General features: G+C 34.3%; 2 protein-coding genes and 1 long non-coding RNA gene across 3 annotated transcripts in view; 1 reads left to right on the forward strand and 2 right to left on the reverse strand.

Moving 5' to 3' along the window:
- Positions 1-21,537, reverse strand: part of LOC116730908 (gastrula zinc finger protein XlCGF57.1-like) — a 31,475-nt gene that overhangs the window by 8,296 nt on the left and 1,642 nt on the right. The gene's annotated exons all lie outside the window — the stretch shown is intronic.
- LOC116730986 (gastrula zinc finger protein XlCGF8.2DB-like) lies at positions 10,730-12,153 on the forward strand (the record flags this gene model as incomplete). The annotated part of the gene is made up of 3 exons (XM_032580562.1): positions 10,730-10,834; positions 11,159-11,570; positions 11,907-12,153. Coding segments are annotated over 3 exons (531 nt in total), but the record flags the coding sequence as incomplete, so codon positions are not given.
- LOC116731065 (uncharacterized) lies at positions 13,959-15,690 on the reverse strand. The gene is made up of 2 exons (XR_004341522.1): positions 15,078-15,690; positions 13,959-14,892 (listed from the first exon to the last, which is right to left on the reverse strand). It is a non-coding gene; the product is annotated as an uncharacterized LOC116731065 (long non-coding RNA).

Below are 21,537 nucleotides of genomic sequence, written 5' to 3' on the forward strand. Positions count from 1 at the left end.
GCATGTTCTCCTCAGAGACATAATTTCATCATTTATCCAAGGACAGAAACTTTCCTGTGGTGCCTTCCTAGCCTTAACTGGCGCTACTTGATCCAAGATATCAGCACATTGGCTATTAAAACAATTCACAAAACAGTCAGTTTCAGTGAGATTATTAAGAAGAGAAGGATCAAACTTATCGCAGAAAAGCATGGCTGTCGCCTCTGTGATGATTCTCCTCTTTGCCTTAGTAAATACAGGCCGAGGTTCAGATGGCACCATCAAGTCAAAGAAAACACAGTAATGGTCACTGAGAAGCACATCCTCCACACACACATTGGTAATTTGCAAGCCCAGTGCAAAAACCAGGTCTAACATGTGACCCTTGTTGTGTGTGGGACCTGACACATACTGTGTAAAGTTAAGCGCCTCTGTCAGTGATATAAGATCTCTTGCTGGGATAGAAGTAACATCATGAATCTGCAAATTAAAATCACCCACAATCAAGACCTTTCCCAATCTAATTATAGAAGATAAAAAGTCAGCGAAATCCTGAAGAAAAGTCCCAGCAGGGCCAGGAGGGCGATATATCAAAATAGTATAAAATGTATCTGAGGAACCAACTTCCATCATGAGGGTTTCAAAAGAGGTGGTGTGGCTTCAGAGAGAGCGGCGCGAGAGTTTTTGAAACAACTTTACAAAGGGATTTGTTATTTTGGCGGTTGGCATAAACTGGAGTGTGACTGGATTGGGATGACCACAAAGGTAGATGGGGGTGGTGATGAAGATGATATGGATTTTGACGAATGGACTACGGTAGGTAGAGGAAGGGGTAGAGGGAAGGAAAAAGTTTCGAAAGATGATAGAGAGATTGGTAACCTAAATAGTAAGAGAAGTTTAGAAGAATATAGTTCAGATGAAGAAAACAGAGTGGTTAGGAGGAAAATGGTAAATGAGGAGTTTAAGGTAATACTTAAATTCAGGAAGGAAGATATGAACATAAACCTCAGTCCGATAGCAGTGTCTAGAGAAATAAAAAAGAAAATAGGGGAGGTTGAGTTTGTAAAAATCTTGCGAGATGGTAATATGTTGATAAAATGTAAGTCTAAAGAACAAAAGAATAAAAGCATGCAGATTGATAACATTTGTAAAAAGGTGGTGAGTGAAAAGAAAATTGTTGGAGAAAACAGAGTATCACGTGGTGTAATCACAGGTATTCCGCTTGAGGAAGATTTAGAAAAACTTAAAAGAAATATACATGGTGGTGAAGTGCGGAGATTGAAAAGATTGTTAAAATCTGTGGATGGGGAGAAAATAGAAAGTTTTTCGATACTTCTGGAGTTTCAAGGTGATGTTCTTCCTGATAAAGTGAAAATTGGGTTCTTGAGTTTTCCTGTTAGACCTTATATTTCTCCTCCCTTGCGCTGTTACAAATGTCAAAGGTATGGTCACATTGCATCAGTGTGTAAAGGGAAGCAAAGATGTGCTAAATGTGGTGGAGATCATCGATATGATGAATGTGGAGCAGATGTACAGTTGAAATGTTGTAACTGCGGTGGTCAGCATAATGTAGCATATGGAGGGTGTGAAGCAAGGAAAAAGGCAGCAGAAATTCAACAGCTGAAAGTAGTTAAAAACATTTCTTATGCAGAGGCAGCAAAAAGTGTTCAAGAAAAAAGAATAGTTCAGAAAAATCAGCAAGTGTCTTCTAGTCCAAATCGTGGACCAATGTCAGGAATGGAAATTACAATGGATAAATTAATTTTATTCATGGCTTATGTTATTAATTGTACTGATCAGGTGAAATAGAAAACTGAAAAAATCAAGATTATAGTGAAAGGTGCAGAAAAATTTCTAGCTGTGAAGGATTTATCTTGGGAGTTGATAAATAAAAGGCTTGAAATAGATGGGAAGCAAGGTGGAGGAAGAATTTAATGCTTATTTTACAATGGAATGCAAGAAGTTTGTTAGCAAATGGACAAGAATTTAAAGGATATTTAAACTATTTGAAAAATAAACCAGATATTATTTGTATTCAAGAAACATGGCTTAAACCAGAGTTAGATTTTGTCATAAGAGGGTATAATAGTATTAGAAGAGATAGGGAACAAGAAAGTGGAGGAGGATGTGTAATATTTGTAAAACAAGGAATACAGTATAGATTTTTAGGAGTAGGAGCTTCACTCGAATGGTTATCTGTGGAAATTTGGATTAATAAAGAGAGTATTAATATATTAAATTTTTATAATCCGTGTAAAAAATTGGATTTAGATGAAATGGAGGAAATGTTTAAAAATATAGGAAGAAAGTTCATTTGTTGTGGAGATTTCAATGCTTATAGTACTTTGTGGGGTAATAGGAATGATGCAAATGGAGAAGTGGTGGAAGAAGTAATGGATAGAAAACATTTGGTTTGTCTTAATAATGGAGAAGGGACGAGAATTAATATTAGAAATGGATCAGGATCAGTGTTAGATTTAACTTTAGTTTCAAAGAATTTGGCTGGGATTAGTAAGTGGAAAATATTAAGAGAATCAACTATAGGTAGTGATCATTACCCTATACTTATTGAAATTGGTAAAGAAATAGGAAAAAGTGTTAATGAGAACTTAGAAAGATGGATATTTGGAAATGTTGATTGGGAAAAATATAAAATAATAAATGATGAAGAGATGCAAAAAGTTAATATAGATTTGGATGTTGATATGATAAATTCTTCTATTTGTGAGGCCATTTTAGGGGCTGCTCGAGAAACAATCCAAAGGAAAAAAGGAAAATATAAGAAGAAAATTGTTCCATGGTGGACGAAGGAATGTGATGGTGCAATTAAATATCGAAATAAAGCTTTTAGATTGTTAAAGAGAAATCAGAATTTTCAGAATTTTATTGAATATAAAAGGTCACAAGCTCTGGTTAAAAGAACGGTGAAAAATGCAAAAAAGGTTTATTGGAGTAATTTTTGTGATTCTGTAGGTAGGGAAACAAAGATTTCAAAAGACTGGGGAATGATAAAGAGAATGAATGGAATTAGAAGGGAATATGGATATCCAGTTCTGAAAGATGGAAATGTTATTGCTGTGACTGAGGAGGAGAAAGCAAATATGTTAGTTAAAAAATTTGTTAAAGTTCATAGTTGTAATAATTTAAGTGTAGAAGAAAACCGCAGAAGAAATTGTACAATTAATGAAAATGTCAATTTATTAGAAGAAAATGTAAGAAATAATGATTTATTGAATGGTCCCTTTTCTTTATTTGAATTAAACAATGCCTTAGGAAAATCAAAAAATTCATCTCCAGGAAAAGATAATATTTCTTATATTATGGTTAATAAGCTTAGTAATTCATCTAAGAAGGTTTTATTGGAATTCTATAATAAGATATGGGAAGTGGGTATTTTACCTCTGGCATGGAAGGAAGCAATCATAGTTCCAATCTTAAAGCCAGGTAAAGATCAGTCAAATCCAGCAAGTTACAGACCCATTGCTTTAACTTCTCATATTTGTAAAATAATGGAGAGAATGGTAAATGAAAGATTGAGCTACTTTGTTGAAAAGAGGGGATATTTATCAAAATGTCAAAGTGGATTTAGAAAAGGGAGAAGCACTATGGATCCTTTATTATGTTTAGAACATGAAATCAGAAAAGGGCAAGTTAACAAGGAGAGTGTAGTGGCTGTTTTCTTTGATATAGAGAAAGCTTATGATATGATGTGGAAAGATGGATTTTTAATTAAATTGAAAAAAATGGGAATTAATGGATCAATGTTTTATTGGATAAAAGATTTTTTACAAGATAGATCAACACAAGTAAGAATAGGACAACAATTGTCAGAAAAGTTTTTTGTTGAGAATGGTACACCTCAGGGAAGTATAGTGAGTCCTTTGTTTTTTTCTATTATGATTAATGATATGTTTGACAATTTGGAAAGTGGAATGGGGTGTTCTTTATTTACTGATGATGGAGCAATATGGAAGAGGGGGAAAAATTTAAAGTTTATTGTTAAAAAGATACAAGAAGCAATTAGTATTATAGAAGACTGGTCATTTAAATGGGGATTTAAAATTTCTATAGACAAAACAAAGACTTTATTTTTTACAAGGAAGAAAGCATCTGAAAATTTAAAACTGCAAATATATAATCATGAATTAGAAAGGGTAAGGGAATTTAAGTTATTGGGTTTATGGTTGGATGAAAAACTTACTTGGAAAAATCATATTCAAAAAGTAGTGAATAAATGTAAGAGAGTTTTAAATGTTATGAGGTGTTTGGTGGGAAGTGAATGGGGTGCTGAGAGGAAGGCATTGAAATCCATATATACTGGGTTAATAAGGTCTGTATTTGATTATGGAAGTATTGTATTTGGGTCAGCATCAGAAACACTATTAAAAAAATTAGATAGTATTCAGTATCAAGCCTTGAGGTTATGTACAGGAGCAGTTAGAACAACTCCAACGTCAGCTTTGCTAATAGAAATGGGAGAGATGCCACTTAATCTCAGAAGATTACAGTTAAAGTCCAATTATTGGTGTAATTTAAAGGACCATGATGAAAATCATCCATGTCAAGACATTTTAAAATCTAGTTGGGAAAAAGAAAAGAAGAAATTAAATTCTTTTGGATGGGAGATAGAAAATGTTATAAAAGATTTTGGTTTATCTGATATAAACATTAGTCAAACAGTTCCTCTTTCACCAGTTTATCCGTCTCTATTTCATAATAATGTTGTTGATTTAACTTTGTTGGAGAAAAGGAAAGGAGAAAACATTTCAGATCCATATTTGGTTCAATCATATTTAGATAGTAAGTACTATGGATATGTCCAAGTTTTTACAGATGCATCTAAAAACTCAAATAGCAGTAATGGGGTATCTTTCATTGTTCCAGAATTCAAAGTTAAAAAATGTAAAAGAATTACTGATGGAGTATCAGTTTATACTGGAGAGATGATGGGAATTATTTTAGCTTTAGGATGGATTGAGGAAGTCCGTCCATTAAGAAGCATAGTATGCTCTGATTCAAGTTCTTCATTATATTCATTAAAAAATAATCATGCTATTAGTAGACCGGATCTTTTATTAGAAATTCAGTTCATAACATATAGAATTCAAGCAATGGGGTTATTAGTTATATTTACATGGATACCATCACATATAGGAATAAGAGGGAATGAGTTGGCTGATAAATATGCGAAACTGGCTTCAAAATATAGTGATATTGATATATTAGTTCCATTTAGTAGAGAAGAAATCAAATCTATTATTAAACAAAAGGTTAAGGAAAGATGGCAGAGACAGTGGGAGGAAGATAGAAATGGTAGATGGCTGTACAGTATTCAAAGAAAAGTTGGTGCAATGAGGAGAACGGGACGAAATAGAAAAGAGGAAACAGTTATATCTAGGTTGCGTTTTGGACATACAAGGTTAAACAGTAATTTATTTAAAATAGGAAAACATCGAACTGGAAGTTGTGATTGTTGTGGTCAAGAAGAGACAGTAAAACATGTTTTGTTGTTCTGTACCAAATATTCTGTTGAGAGAAGGAAATTAGGTTGCCGGTTACAAGAAAATAAATTACAGTTAAATTTACAAGATATTTTGGGAAAAATTTCTAATTCTAAAGATATAAGTTATTTAATTAATTATCTTAAGAAAACAAAATTGATAGAAAAGATTTAAGTGTTGTTATTTTATTATTATTATTATTATAATTATTATTTTATTTTTTTTATTTATTTTTTTATTTTTTTTATTTTATTGTTTTGTTTGTTTGTTTTGTTTTGAGAGGGGTGTATATAGTTAGCGTCCCGATCCACACTCCATTCCAGTAGATGGCGGTAATGCACATCTAAAAGTTGCTTGCCAACCGCCATAAAAAAAGAAAAGAAGAAGAAGAAGAAGAAGAAGAAGAAGAAGAAGAAGAAGACAAAGAAAATGGCGCATGGTCTGTTTGGTTGAATGTTCGACTGTTTCTCTAAACGAGTTTATCAACGAGCCGTTAACTGCTGCTGAAGAAACATTCACAGAGTTTAAAGAAATCATCGTCAAGTCGGAGGAAGAGATGGATGATCATCGCAGACTGCTGGATTTCTCCCGGAGGCCCCAGATAATCTTACACCGAATAGGTAGGAACCACCAGCGTTTGGATGCAGGTTAAGGTCTAAATGTCTGCACCTTTCTGTATGAGGATCATTTTAGTAAATGTTCTTTTCCCGTATAAATGTTTTGTTAACCGGTAAATGAACGCAGGAATCACAATTACGCTGTGAAAATGGCTTATTGATGTAGAAATAAAATGACCTTTTATGGCTTTTCCTCCTTTAACTACACGAAGCTGAAGTTGGTTTGGGATTTGTGAAACTTTTTTCTGATTTGTGAAACTTTATGTAACAGACGGCTGCAGAAGATCTTTCCTTCCAACAACCATCTCCATCTACAATAACTCTTGGAAGAATTCATGAGTAACACCAACATTTAATTTCCCATTAGGATTAATTAAGTGGTTTTGAATTAGAATTGAATTGGAATTTTGAAAAACTGCATGGAACAAGTGTGAATAGTAATCTAAACTTTAGTGAAGTTTCACAAATCCCAAACATAAATTAAAATATTCTGCTATTAGAGAAGAATAATCTAGTCCAAGTTTGAAATACGTAGTTGTTGTAGTTTTGCATTAGAGCAGTTTTAATATGAGCTGGATGCAAAGATGGGTAAAAATGGCATTTTATTGAAGTTCCACAAATCGGATAAAAGTTTCACAAATCACAAAGATGGTTTTAAATATTCTGCTGTTAGTTGAAAATAATCTTGTCCAGGTTTCAAGAGTTTAGGTGTTATGGTAGTTTGGGAATTTGAGCAGTTATACTATAACAGAGATTTAAAAAAAAGTGGTGAAATCAACCTTTATTGAAGTTTCACAAATCAGAAACATGGTTATAAATATTCTGCTGTGAGAGCAGATTAACCCAGTCCAGGTCAGAAGAGTCTAGCTGTTGTAGGTTTTAAACTAGAGTCTATTAAAGATGTGGAAGGTAGTAAAAAATTAAGTGGACTCGCCCTTTAGCCATTTCCCGAATCAGAAGCTGGAATCGGAAACCAACTTCAGCTTCATCCAATGATCTCAGGTAATTACTAATTGGAACGTGCATATATAAGCTAGTAAAGCCTTGCAAAGCAAACAGCGTGAAACAATAATAGAGGTGTTATTATCTGTCAAACTAAACCTCATATAAAAGTCCAATCAACAAGCCACTGCTGCATTGAGGTGATGTTTCATACGTAGGTGTAACACATGAGAAAACCCGGATCGTGACAGACGACGTGGAGTTTCAAATAATATCAAGTGGCCTAGGCTCTCCCTATTAAAAGTACCCAGGCAAGTCTGGCTTAAAATTATGAAACAGAAGTAGTATACAAAATATATTTTATTTATACATACTTTTATAATATTAAAAATAGACTTTATTATTCTAATTTAAAACCCAATGAAGCACAGCAACCCAGAACAAACACTAGGAGCAGTCTGAGACTTAAAACAACTGCAAACCAAATTAGTAGCACACACCACACACTACAGGATGATCGGTTACGAAATCGCAAGCGACAATCTTAGAGAACGATCAACGTTCTAAAATTGTCGTATGGAGAGGGGGGGGATTGTGTAGTGTGAACTATTGCATCGGGTAGTCGATGTGCCCATCTTCTCTATTTAAATCTAATTATTACTATAGGGCAACATGATATACAGACTTTATAATCTGCACTCTTTTGGTTGAATGCAGTATTTATTTCCACTTTGGCTTTATGTTGTTTAATTTTTGTTCAAGTAGATTTTTTATTAATGGAGACTGAGAATCCATGTTATTTATGGTTTTGGTTGTTTTGTTTTGTTCATCAGTTCCAGTGTTAAATGTTCTTTTGAAAATAAAGTGTATCTATCTTTGGCAGGAAATCGCATGCATTATTACGTCATTTCCATTAAATCAGTGTAAAATGGTCTTCAAACAATATTATCGTTTATCGCAATAATTTTTGAGACGATTAATCGTTCAGCAAAATTTGTTATCGTGACAGGCCTAGTAGCAACAATATAAAAAGCAACACTGACGTTACACAGAACCAGCCATAAGTGACACATCAAAAATCCATTTATCCTACCAGCAGCACATATATTGATGATCCTGCGGCGCCAGCGCTCATCCGACAGACATCCAACTGCACACAACAACACTCATAGCTTGGCTGCCACACCCGGTGCCTATCTGCAGTAATAAGCCCGACAATGCTGTGAACCGGAAGTGAAGGTGGGGAAAAGCATAGACATAATATAATGAGTAGACCCCGCATGGCTGCTCTGGCGTAGGAAATACGGCGGCCATCTTGGAGCGGTCGTCCCTCCTACTTGGCTAAACCAAAACAGCAGAAGATGCCTCAGCACTGCCAGATATTTGTGTTCAGATCGACAGACTAATGACGCGAGATCTCGTACGATAACGTTTCACAAGTAAGATGGACATATTACAGTTTATATTTTGTGATTAGAATATTACTATACTGTATTTATGTCCACTGACAAAACAACAGCTAATATTAGCTATCAGCTTAGTGTAATACCGGGGTTCAGCCCCGCTATGAAGGCTAACCGAGATTTTGTAAATCTTAAAAAGTTTTAAATATTCCCTAACCTTGATTTAGATTATGCCACACAAGGTGGCAAAGACTCTTATTTATATGAAATTCTTTCACTCTGTCTAAAGTAAAATAGCTCCTGTTTTTGTTTTGAAGGTTTCATAAAGACCATGTGAGGAAGAAGTGGGGAATGTCTTTAAGGAGAGACGGATTCACTGCACTGATGAATCTCAGCTGCTGAATCTCTCTTAATCTCCTCCTCAGCTGGAACACATGAATAAAACCTATATAGATATTATGTATATACGCATGTCCATATAAATATGTGTAGTTTAGTGCATATTATTCAGCATTAATAATTATTTAAGCATCTTTATTTCTCTCTGATTGTATTATTTTGTGTTTATATGAATTTATATGAATATGTATTGATATTACTAAATAACATATAACAAAAAATTATGACTGGTTGTGTGCTTTGTAAAATAATCATAATACAGAAATATCAACACATTCTATTCTGACTATTCTGTTTTCCCCACTAAGAATAGTTAAATATGCTCAACCTTATATCAGTCATTCAAAAATACTTTAAAATCATTTCCTTGTAAATGTTGCTAACCTTTTAATAAGGTTTACAGAAAAATTGGTAAATATCTGTTTAGTATTTAGCGAGTTATGATTGATAAATGCGCTGATACGTCATTGAGTCTGTTAAACATAAAGCTGAGTGGAACGGTCGACCGCTCCAAGATGGCCGCCTTAAATCTCTTCAGTAACAATAGGCAAGAGCGGTCCATGAGGCGTTTATTTATAGTCTATGGGGAAAAAGGGCAAAATGACGTATGGGCAAAGGTGCATTCATGGGCCCAATATGGGTGGGAATTTACAGCTACTTCATGTAAACACATTTTTCAACTAATACACCAAACAGTTACATAAATAAAAGATGTTCAATGTCCAAACAACTTGAAAATTGCTTTTATAGTTTATTTTTTCCAGTTTGACAAGCAAATAACAAAGATCAAACTTTTCATTAGTGATGTGTTGAGTAATGAAGCGGGTAAGACAGAGAACTCACCTAAACCTGAGCAGTTAAAGTTTTTATTTTTTAGTAATAAATCGTTGTCCCTGGTGACATAGCGAGTAACAAGCCAATCACAACTCTCTCTTTTCTATTTGTTTCAAGTTTCTTTTGGATCCAGCCATTGTTTCATACAACCAGATTAATCAGAATTTATGTATCAGAATCACAAACATTTTAAACTTGTTTATTCATTGTAAAGCTTCATGTTGTTTTCACGTTGCCTATTTTACATATATTGTCCAGTTGATGTCACAGTAGAGCAAATGAAGCACCGCGGTGCATCGGCTCATGAGTCGAATGATTGGATGGAGTTCCTCAGGGCTTTTAAAAATGTGGACTAAAATGAAATTTGAATATAATTTATAGTATTTGTTTAAAATCCGTTCATTTGAGAATTCTCCAAATGCCAGCTGGATATGTCGATTCATCTATATCTCTGTCTACGCTCTTGAATTTTCAAATGGTTTTTTGTTAATTTCTGCCTTAAACGATTTACTTCAGTAAAGTTAACAATTACTCTTTTTCTCTGTTTTCTTCTCCAGATTCCCTGAAGTGTAACGTTTATAACCAGGAGAGGAGATCCACTCTGGACCAGGAGGAGTTAGAACCTGTGCAGGTGAAACAAGAACAGGAAGAGCCAGAAGATAATCAGATAAAAGAAGAGCAGGAGGATCTAAAACACCAGCAGATAAAAGTGGAAGAGAAAGAAGTTTACTGCAGTCAGGGTGAAGAACAGATTGGATTAAAACAGGAGACTGATACCTGCATGGTGGTTCCTGTTGATGAGCAAACAGACCACACTGAATCAGAACCAAACAGGAACCAAGTCATCTTCCAGGAAGCTGCTGAAGCTGAGAACCAAAATCAGGAAAGAAGAAAACCTTTTTCATGTGACATCTGTGAAAAGCGTTTGACTTTCAAATCTGATTTTGATGCTCATATGAGAACTCATACGGGTGAAAAGCCGTTTTCATGTGTGAACTGTGGAAAAAGTTTTAGTCATAAACAGCATTTAACTCGGCACATGATGATTCACACTGGTGAAAAGCCGTTTTTATGTGTGAAATGTGGAAAAAGTTTTAGTCAAAAACGGCATTTAACTCTGCACATGATGATTCACACTGGTGAAAAGCCGTTTTTATGTGTGAACTGTGGAAAAGGTTTTTGTCATAAACAGGTTTTAACTCAGCACATGATGATTCACACAGGTGAAAAGCCGTTTTCATGTGTGAATTGTGGAAAAGGTTTTTGTCATAAACAGGTTTTAACTCAGCACATGATGATTCACACTGGTGAAAAGCCGTTTTCATGTGTGAATTGTGTAAAAAGCTTTAGTCGAAAACAGCATTTAACTCGGCACATGATGATTCATACTGGTGAAAAGCCATTTTCATGTGTGAATTGTGGAAAAGGTTTTAGTCACAAACAGCATTTGACTCGGCACATGATGACTCACACTGGTGAAAAGCCATTTTCATGTGTGAATTGTGGAAAAGGTTTTAGTCACAAACAGCATTTGACTCAGCACATGATGACTCACACTGGTGAAAAGCCGTTTTCATGTGTGACTTGTGGAAAAAGTTTTAGTCAAAAACTTAGTTTAACTCAGCACATGATGATTCACACTGGTGAAAAGCCGTTTTCATGTGTGAACTGTGGAAAAAGTTTTAGTCAAAAACTTAGTTTAACTCAGCACATGATGATTCACACTGGTGAAAAGCCGTTTTCATGTGTGAATTGTGGAAAAAGTTTTAGTCAAAAACAGCATTTAACTCGGCACATGATGATTCATACTGGTGAAAAGCCATTTTCATGTGTGAACTGTGGAAAAAGTTTTAGTCGAAAACTTAGTTTAACTCAGCACATGATGATTCACACTGGTGAAAAGCCGTTTTCATGTGTGAACTGTGGAAAAAGTTTTAGTCAAAAACTTAGTTTAACTCAGCACATGATGATTCACACTGGTGAAAAGCCTTTTTCATGTGTGAACTGTGGAAAAGGTTTTAGTCAAAAACAGAATTTAACTCAGCACATGAAGATTCACACTGGTGAAAAGCCTTTTTCATGTGTGAACTGTGGAAAAGGTTTTAGTCAAAAACAGAATTTAACTCAGCACATGATGATTCACACTGGTGAAAAACCATTTTCATGTGTGACCTGTGGAGAAAGTTTTCGTCAGAAGGTGAGTTTAATTCACCACTTGAGGCGTCACACAGGTGAAAAGCAGTAGAAGTATTTTCCATACATGTCCTATATTGAGGTTCACTATAGAACTGATTTGGTTTAAAACTAGAATGAAAGACTGGAGGGATTTCATGTCTATAAAGCTGAAAGTTGTTGTATTTGTTAAATGTGATCATTTGGATACTTGTAGATGTGCAACCATGACACATTTTCCTTCAGAGATGCTTTCTTGTTCTTTTTGGCATATTCTGTATTAATAAACAACAATGATAAACTGTATGTTATTGTATAAACATACTGTTTATGTCAAACTGTATGTTGTGTGTGTACAACATGAAGAGCAGAGGGCTCAGCACACCGCCCTGAGGAGTGCCAGTACTGATGCTGATAGATGAAGAGGCTTGGGGGCCCACTGACTATTTCATGCATTAACTGAGTTTGACCGGACATGGACTCCCTTCCAGAACATTCTCACATGATTGGACTTGAGGGATTGATTTGTATTATTCTGTACCATAGAGAGAGTTAGTGGGGTTTATTTTTGTAGTTTTTTAAATCAACAATAGAATGTACAGAATTGAGTATTTTCAAAACATCTGCAAAAAAAGTATTTGTGATAGTTTTGTCTTTAAAGTAAAATGAGTTTTCTTCCAAATTATTGTAACCAGTTTTACTCTACCTAATTAAAATCTTTTCAAATGAAAGAAAACTCATTTGTACTTTAAAGAAAATGCAAGATTCACCACAAACTAATTTTCATGCATTGATTGCACAAAGTACATGTGATTATTTTTAATATTTTGCTTTTTTTCTCTAGTTTTAGCTGTAATATTTTGCTCTTTTTTGCTGCATGCATTTATGTTGAAGCAATTTTTATGTGTATTTATATATGTATTTTAGAAAGAAGTTAAAGTGTAACATTTCATTGAAGATTGAAAGTTTTGAGTTTTCCTTTAGTGTATGTTATGCCTCATACTTGAACCCAGTAGATGGTGGTACTACAGCTAAACTGGTTGTAGCCACTGTGGTTCCTGTAACTGATGGGTTGCCGGTTCAAACTCCCCACATCCATCTCAGTTGTTGAGTACTTGAGCAAGGCACCAAACCTGTCTTGCCTGCTGTTAGTCAAAGGTCCGATGGTGCCGATTGTGTAGCAGCTTCTATCAGTCTGCCCTGCTCAAAAAGACAACCATACACAAGTTATTTCAAAAAGATGCATTACAGAAACTACTGCCGATCGATTTATTCAGGCTGTTCCTTCAACTGCTATACACTCCTGTACTTCTCTGAGTGATTTAACAGACAAGTTTATTTTTAAAATTCAGAAGGTTATTGACACCATTGCTCCTGTTACTACAAAAGTAATCTCTGGGAAACGTAAACCACCTTGGAGAAATTTTGAGTCAGTTAGAAAAGGGAAAAAAAAAAGAGTCCCGGAAAGCAGAACGTCGGTGGCGTAAAACTAAAGTACAAACCCATTTAGATATCTTCAAAGATAAACTGAGAAATGCAAGAGTTTTTTTTTTTTTCCAAATGTCATCTCTACCTCTGCCAACAACTCTCGTGCTCTGTTCTTGATTATTGACAGATTGACAAATCCACCTTCTTCTGTTAACTGTAAATTTTTCTCCTCTGAGGCCTGTGACAAATTGACCACCTTTTTCATTAATAAAACGGTGAAAATAAGGGAGACAGTGAACTCCTCTGTGTCTGTTGTTAGGAAACAATTAACTATATTTTCCACCAAACAGGACTTACCTAGGATCACAGCAAAAAGCCCAGTGTTAATTTAACTCCCACAGAGTGGATTTTAACACTTTTTCAGTGTTTATATAGTCCACACTCTTCAGAGTTAAATTAACACTTTCAATATTGTTAAAATTTTAACACTTTATCAGAGTTACTTATTTAACTCACAAAACAGGGTTCATCCATATAATGGATAACACTGATCCAAGAACAAAATGTACCACTTTGTTAGTGTTGATTTAACACTTTCAAGTGTTATTTACTCCAAAAAAAGTTACTTTATGATTATGATTAATTATAATAATTATTAAGAAAAAACATTTGACACAAGTACATTAATTTTGAACACTTTATTTTTGCAGCTGTGTTTCCAACATTTTAAATTGTGGTACGATGAACAAGCATTCATTAGAAACGCCATAAGAGTTTTGAATATCAAAAGGCTTATGAAATTTAAGTTTTCTTTACTAAATGCCTTTCTTCACTTTGAACAATCCTGAAAGCATGATGATGACCATCAAATGTTTCTGTGAATAGCTGTTTAGATATCAAAAGAAAGGTATTGTCAACTAAAAGTACATCACTTATCTGACAAAACACTGGCATCTCATCTTGAATTGTGCTGCAAACAGCAAGTCCTGGTCTGTATTCAACACCCTCAACTCTAACCCAGCTGGTTGAGAAAACATCTCCTGATGAAATCATTTGAAGCATTTCTTTGTTGACCACATCTTCATCTTTAAGTGAAAATGGTTTGAGAGGCCCATGCTCATTTTCTTTAATACTTATTGTTTCCCAATGATAAGCTGTGGCCATCTGATGCTTTTTCGTAAGTGATTTGGTTATATTTTTAAAGTTTTTAAAATATTCTTTAAACATTTTGTGTTTAGCCTCAAACCTCATAGACCACATATGTAACAATGGACCTATTTTCCTAATGGAAGATGGATAGTGGATCATAAAATGATGCTTAGGTATCAAATTTCGATGTGAATATAAGAACTTAAAGAGTTTATGGTGTTCAACAATCAAATGTTTCAAATATATCGTCATACCCATAGTGAGAATAGGAGAAAAGACAATGTTCACAAAATGTGCTTTGAATAGCTCATCAAATGCTCCAAGAGAACCGTTTGTCTGGCATGGGATGAGGCACTTATCCATGACGATGTAGAAGCTGTCAGTCTTGCTTCTCTGACGCCCAACAGCAAGGAGGTATGGCTGCAGACCCTGTTGACCCCGGAGATGCTCCTCTAAACTCCAGCATGACTAAAATTAAAAAGATATACACCAAACATAAGAAACAAAACATACAGCTTTACGATACACGTTACATCGAAAATAAATGTAAGTATGCCCAGACATCTTCAAAGCTGTCATTCAAACATCTGTATTTATGCATGTCTATAAAAGGAAATAGACAGATAATTTTGCATATTTTAAATTTCAATTACCTTATGAAAGACAACAAGTCTCTCAACTGCATCACTTGCACTGATTTTTGGAGACTTCTGTCCTCCTGGTTGCGGTGGAAGGAGATGTAAGAGAAGTAACAGCGAGGCCGTTTCTTGGTCATAGCCTGAGGACAAATTTATAAAAGTTTTCAGATATAATATCAGAACTTTATGAGTACTCTGAACAGTCAACTATCTTCAGATATATCTAGGTACTTACTAGATGTGTTAGCAGACAAAAAATATTGTTACATTCTTAGCAGACACTGAGTTATTAGGATTCTCAGTTTTATGGAAATATTAAAATTATAAATTATTATAATCCATGTAAAAATCTTGATAATGAAATATTTAAGGAAATAGGGAAAATACATAGAAGAGAAGTTTGGTGTGGAGATTTTAATGCTCACAATAGTCTATGGGGTAGCAAGAAGACAGATCATAATGGTGAAATAGTGGAAGAATTAATGGATGAAAGGTCATTAGTTTGTCTTAATAATGGAAAAGGTACAAGAGTAAATATACATAAAAATGCAGTTTCATGTCTTGATATTACATTAATATCAGACTGTCTTGTTAATGCATGTGAATGGGATGTTAATTGGGAGTCTACAATAGGAAGTGATCATTTTCCAGTAAGTACAATAATTGATGACAATATAAATAGACAAGAAGAGTTAACATTAATAAGATGGTGCTTTAATAAAGCTAATTGGTTTAAATTTAAAACAAAATGTGAAGAAACAAGTCATGTAGTAACATTAAAAGGTAATATTGAAGAATGTACAAATCAAATAACAGAACATATCTTAAATGCTGCAAATTATAGTATACCAAAAATAAAAGTGAAAGGTCAGAAGAAAGTAGTTCCTTGGTGGAATAATGAATGTAGTAAAACGATTAAAGATCGTAATAAAGCATTTAAAATATTACAGAAAAATGTAACAATCGAAAACAGGAAGATCAACAATGGATGCTCTAACTAGAGTCAGTAATGAAATAGAGAAAGCTTTAAAAATGAAGGAACTAATGATTATAGTATTTTTTGATATAGAAAAAGCGTATGACTCACTATTTAAAGAAGGATTACTTATAAAAATGAAACAGATGGGAATAGGTGGGAGAATGTATAATTGGATAGCAAATTTTCTGCTAGATAGAAAAATAAGAGTAAAAATTGGGAATGATTATTCAAAAGAATTTAATGTTGAAAATGGAATACCTCAAGGTAGTGTAATTAGTCCCATTTTATTTAATATTATGATCAATGATATTTTCTATGATACTGATAAATGTATAAAATCTGCACCATATGCAGATGATGGGGTCATATGGATGAAGGGGAAAAATATTAAATATGTGGTAGGAAATATTAAAAAAGCAATTAGTAAAGTAGAAAAATGGTCTTATGAATGGGGTTTTAAATTATCAGCAAGCAAGTCTTGTTATATGGTTGTCACAAAGAAGAGAAATATTAATATAGAAACAATAACATTATATGGACAAACGTTAGAAAGAGTAACAGAATATAAATATCTAGGTTTATGGTTGGATAGTTCGTATTCATGGAAAACACATTTAGATAACTTAGAAACCAAGTGTAAAAAAAGTTATTAATCTATTAAATGCTGTGGCTGGAAATAATTGGGGTGCAGATAGACAGTCATTATTAAGCCTATACAGGGCTCTCATGAGATCAATAATAGATTATGGCAGTATAATATATGGAGCAGCAGCTAAAACATCATTACAAAAAATAGAAAGATTACAGTGTAGGGCTTTACGTATATGTACAGGAGCAGTAAAAACAACACCTATTAATGCTCTTTTAATTGAAACTGGGGAAACTCCACTGGAAATGAGGAGAATTAAATTAGCTTTAGCATATTGGATGAAAATCAAAAGTAATAAAGATGATAATGTGAATTCAATTATTTTACAGAATTGTTGGGAATATTTGAAGTTCCAAAGTAATGGATTTGGATGGATGGTTAGGAAATGGATTAAAATGTATAGATTAGAGGACAAGGAAATAGCTCATTTTAATCCAATTAGCGTTATTCCTCCATGGTTAATACCAGAGGTTAATGTAGATTTAAAAATTAATACAATGAAAAATGATTGGAATTTAAATGAAATAGGGATCAAGACTGATATTTATTGAAGAAATACATATAACAATTATCTTAAAATTTATACAGATGGTTCTAAGAATTTAAAAGGATATGTGGGAATAGGAATATATATATCAGAGTTTAAAAAATGTATTTCTAAAAGAATATCAGATCGTCGGTTTTTACAGCAGAAATGGTGGCAGTTATATTAAGCTTGCAATGGGTTGAGGAGGTCCGACCAGACAGGGTGGTGGTGTGCACAGATTCCAAAGCAGTAGTAGAAAGTATTAAGGGAGAAGGAAACGATAGAAAAGATTTAGTATTAGAAATTCATCATATTTTATTTAGATTATATAGGGGTGGCATTGATGTTTGGTTTTGTTGGGTGCCAGCACATGAAGGAGGAAAAGGCAATGAAAAGGCAGATAAATTAGCAAAAAGGGCTTTAGAGGGGGAAATAACAATTTCAATTCCTTTTGGGAAAGGGGAAGGGAAATCACTTATTAAAAGTAAAGAAATGGAGAAATGGCAAAAAATGTGGAATGAAGATAAGAAAGGAAGAAGATTATATGAAGTACAAAAGTCAGTTCGAATTCGAAGCATTAATGAAAGAAACAGAAGAGAAGAAATAATAATTAGTAGATTAAGAGTAGGTCATACCTACTTAAATGACATGCTTTATACAATAGGGAGGAAAAATAATGATAAATGTGAGAGAGGTGGAGAGAAAGAAAATGTAGAACACATATTGATGAACTGTAAGTCATATGAACTAGAAAGGGAAGAATTAAAGAGAATAGTTAGAAATATAGGGCATGAATGGAATCTTAAAGGTATATTAGGAAATGAAGGAAACATAACAGATATTCACAAATTAAGGAAAGCATTGTTTATTTATCTTAAGAATACAAAATAAAAAAATAGAATTTAATAGATGTGAAGTAATGCTGCTACACACTCATGTACAGTAGGTGGCGGTATGCACCTTAAAGTTGCTTGTGATCCGCCATAATAGAAAAGAAGAAGAAGAAGAAGAAGAAGAAGAAGAAGAACTCCGAACAAAGCAGCAGCGATCATTGTGGATATACGGAAACTATAGGAAAGGTTCTGATCTGGTGGAGTGAAGAAACTGTGAAACATGTTGCGGGATGTAGGAGATACGAATCAGAAGACAATATTAACTTTGGATTTGTGGAAAACTGGAATACTAATATTGTATTTGTTTTATTTAGATAAAGTGGAAGAAAAGATTTTACGTCTTTCAAAGAGAACTGGCACTCATTGGGTTTTAAATTAGAATAATAAAGTCTATTTTTAATATTATAAAAGTATGTATAAATAAAATATATTTTGTATACTACTTCTGTTTCATAATTTTAAGCCAGACTTGCCTGGGTACTTTTAATAGGGAGAGCCTAGGCCACTTGATATTATTTGAAACTCCACGTCGTCTGTCACGATCCGGGTTTTCTCATGTGTTACACCTACGTATGAAACATCACCTCAATGCAGCAGTGGCTTGTTGATTGGACTTTTATATGAGGTTTAGTTTGACAGATAATAACACCTCTATTATTGTTTCATGCTGTTTGCATTGCAAGGCTTTACTAGCTTATATATGCACGTTCCAATTAGTAATTACCTGAGATCATTGGACGAAGCTGAAGTTGGTTTCCGATTCCAGCTTCTGATTCAGGAAATGGCTAAAGGGCGAGTCCACTTAATTTTTCACTACCTTCCACATCTTTAATAGAGTCTAGTTTAAAAACTACAACAGCTAGACTCTTCTAACCTGGACTGGGTTAATCTGCTCTCACAGCAGAATATTTATAACCATGTTTCTGATTTGTGAAACTTCAATAAAGGTTGATTTCACCACTTTTTAATCTCTGTTATAGTATAACTGCTCAAATTCCCAAACTACCATAACACCTAAACTCTTGAAACCTGGACAAGATTATTTTCAACTAACAGCAGAATATTTAAAACCATCTTTGTGATTTGTGAAACTTTTATCCGATTTGTGGAACTTCAATAAAATGCCATTTTTACCCATTTTTGCATCCAGCTCATATTAAAACTGCTCTAATGCCAAAACTACAACAACTACGTATTTAAAACTTGGACTAGATTATTCTTCTCTAATAGCAGAATATTTTAATTCATGTTTGGGATTTGTGAAACTTCACTAAAGTTTAGATTACTATTCACACTTGTTCCATGCAGTTTTTTAAAATTCCAATTCAATTCTAATTCAAAACCACTTAATTAATCCTAATGGGAAATTAAATGTTGGTGTTACTCATGAATTCTTCCAAGAGTTATTGTAGATGGAGATGGTTGTTGGAAGGAAAGATCTTCTGCAGCCGTCTGTTACATAAAGTTTCACAAATCAGAAAAAAGTTTCACAAATCCCAAACATGGATTTAAATATTCTGCTATTAGAGCAGAATAATCCAGTCCAGGTTTTGAAGAGTGTAGTTCTTGCAGTTTTTAAACCAGAGTCTATTAAAGATGCGAAAGGAAGTGAAAAATTAGGTGGAATCGGAAACCAACTTCAGCTTCGTGTAGTTAAAGGAGGAAAAGCCATAAAAAGGTCATTTTATTTCTACATCAATAAGCCATTTTCACAGCGTAATTGTGATTCCTGCGTTCATTTACCGGTTAACAAAACATTTATACGGGAAAAGAACATTTACTAAAATGATCCTCATACAGAAAGGTGCAGACATTTAGACCTTAACCTGCATCCAAACGCTGGTGGTTCCTACCTATTCGGTGTAAGATTATCTGGGGCCTCCGGGAGAAATCCAGCAGTCTGCGATGATCATCCATCTCTTCCTCCGACTTGACGATGATTTCTTTAAACTCTGTGAATGTTTCTTCAGCAGCAGTTAACGGCTCGTTGATAAACTCGTTTAGAGAAACAGTCGAACATTCAACCAAACAGACCATGCGCCATTTTCTTTGTCTTCTTCTTCTTCTTTGGGATTTTATGACTGTCGTTCATTCATGTCATTGCATTACCGCCACCTTGTGGATCTTACGATCATCACATCTAAAGATTTCTCATACAGTGCCAGTTCTCTTTGAAAGACGTAAAATCTTTTCTTCCACTTTATCTAAATAAAACAAATACAATATTAGTATTCCAGTTTTCCACAAATCCAAAGTTAATATTGTCTTCTGATTCGTATCTCCTACATCCCGCAACATGTTTCACAGTTTCTTCACTCCACCAGATCAGAACCTTTCCTATAGTTTCCGTATATCCACAATGATCGCTGCTGCTTTGTTCGGAGTTACCGCTGGTTCCGCCCATCCTGTGGCTTATTGAGAGCCGATCAGCACCGGCTTGTTCACTGAATTGTGCGGTGCTGGTGGTCGAGTGTAAATGACTTTTAACGGTTTTATCTATTTGATTTTTCTACCGGTATTTTAATAATAGTTTGTATTTATTTCTTTTTTAGCTCTGAGGGTTGAAGGTGGTGAGTTTGGCCCAGATGGTGGCGCCCCCTGTTGCTGTGGCTGTCCCGTGATCAACATAAATCGATTGAGGGAAATCCAACGAGTGTGTGACGTCACGGTGTTTGGTGATTCTTTGCTCGGGAGCCTCCGATCCAGAACCTGTCAGCACCTACCGCCAAGCCTCGGCAACTCAGCTTACATTTTCCTAACTTCTTCTCATCTACATAGAGGTATTATTTAATTTTACTGTTTTTATTTTAATAAATTATTATAACTTTGAAACAGTGTCTATTGCAATTCACTCTAAATTTCCCCTCTCGCTGCTCCTCTTTTTATTCAGACTTGGGAAACCCTAGTTACAGAAGTTAACAGCTGCTAGAAAAAGCAAATTAAAGTAAGATAAATGAGTACATATGAAAATAAGAAATTTAAAATCTAACAAATAGCTAAAAATTGTAATTTATACCAGGTGAGTCTTTCTCCCCTACAATGTGGACCGGTACCAGTACTGGACTGATTCTGATCCTTCAAATGATTTTAACATAACTTAGAAGTTGATGTAAAAATAATGTTTGTTTTAGCCACAAAATGATTATGCTCAGCAGCAAACAACAAATCACCAACTACAGCATAGAGCAGCTCATCCATGTAGCAGCTATGTAGCCTGACTTAAAAACATTTTACTAGACAATGTCAAACATTGAGAAGTTTAAGTTATTGTTATCAAACCTTATCAAACACGGAGTTTTGAAGCCAAAAATACCTGAGAAATATACAGAGCCAACCATGAGAATCAACTCATTTAAAGTTTAAACTCAGGTTCACACAAACACAAAGACCCTATAAATGTTGGGCTGTTGAACTGGACCATTCAAGCT

The sequence above is a fragment of the Xiphophorus hellerii genome, chromosome 13 (assembly GCF_003331165.1).
Source record: "Xiphophorus hellerii strain 12219 chromosome 13, Xiphophorus_hellerii-4.1, whole genome shotgun sequence".
In the NCBI taxonomy this organism is placed as follows: Eukaryota; Metazoa; Chordata; class Actinopteri; order Cyprinodontiformes; family Poeciliidae; genus Xiphophorus; species Xiphophorus hellerii.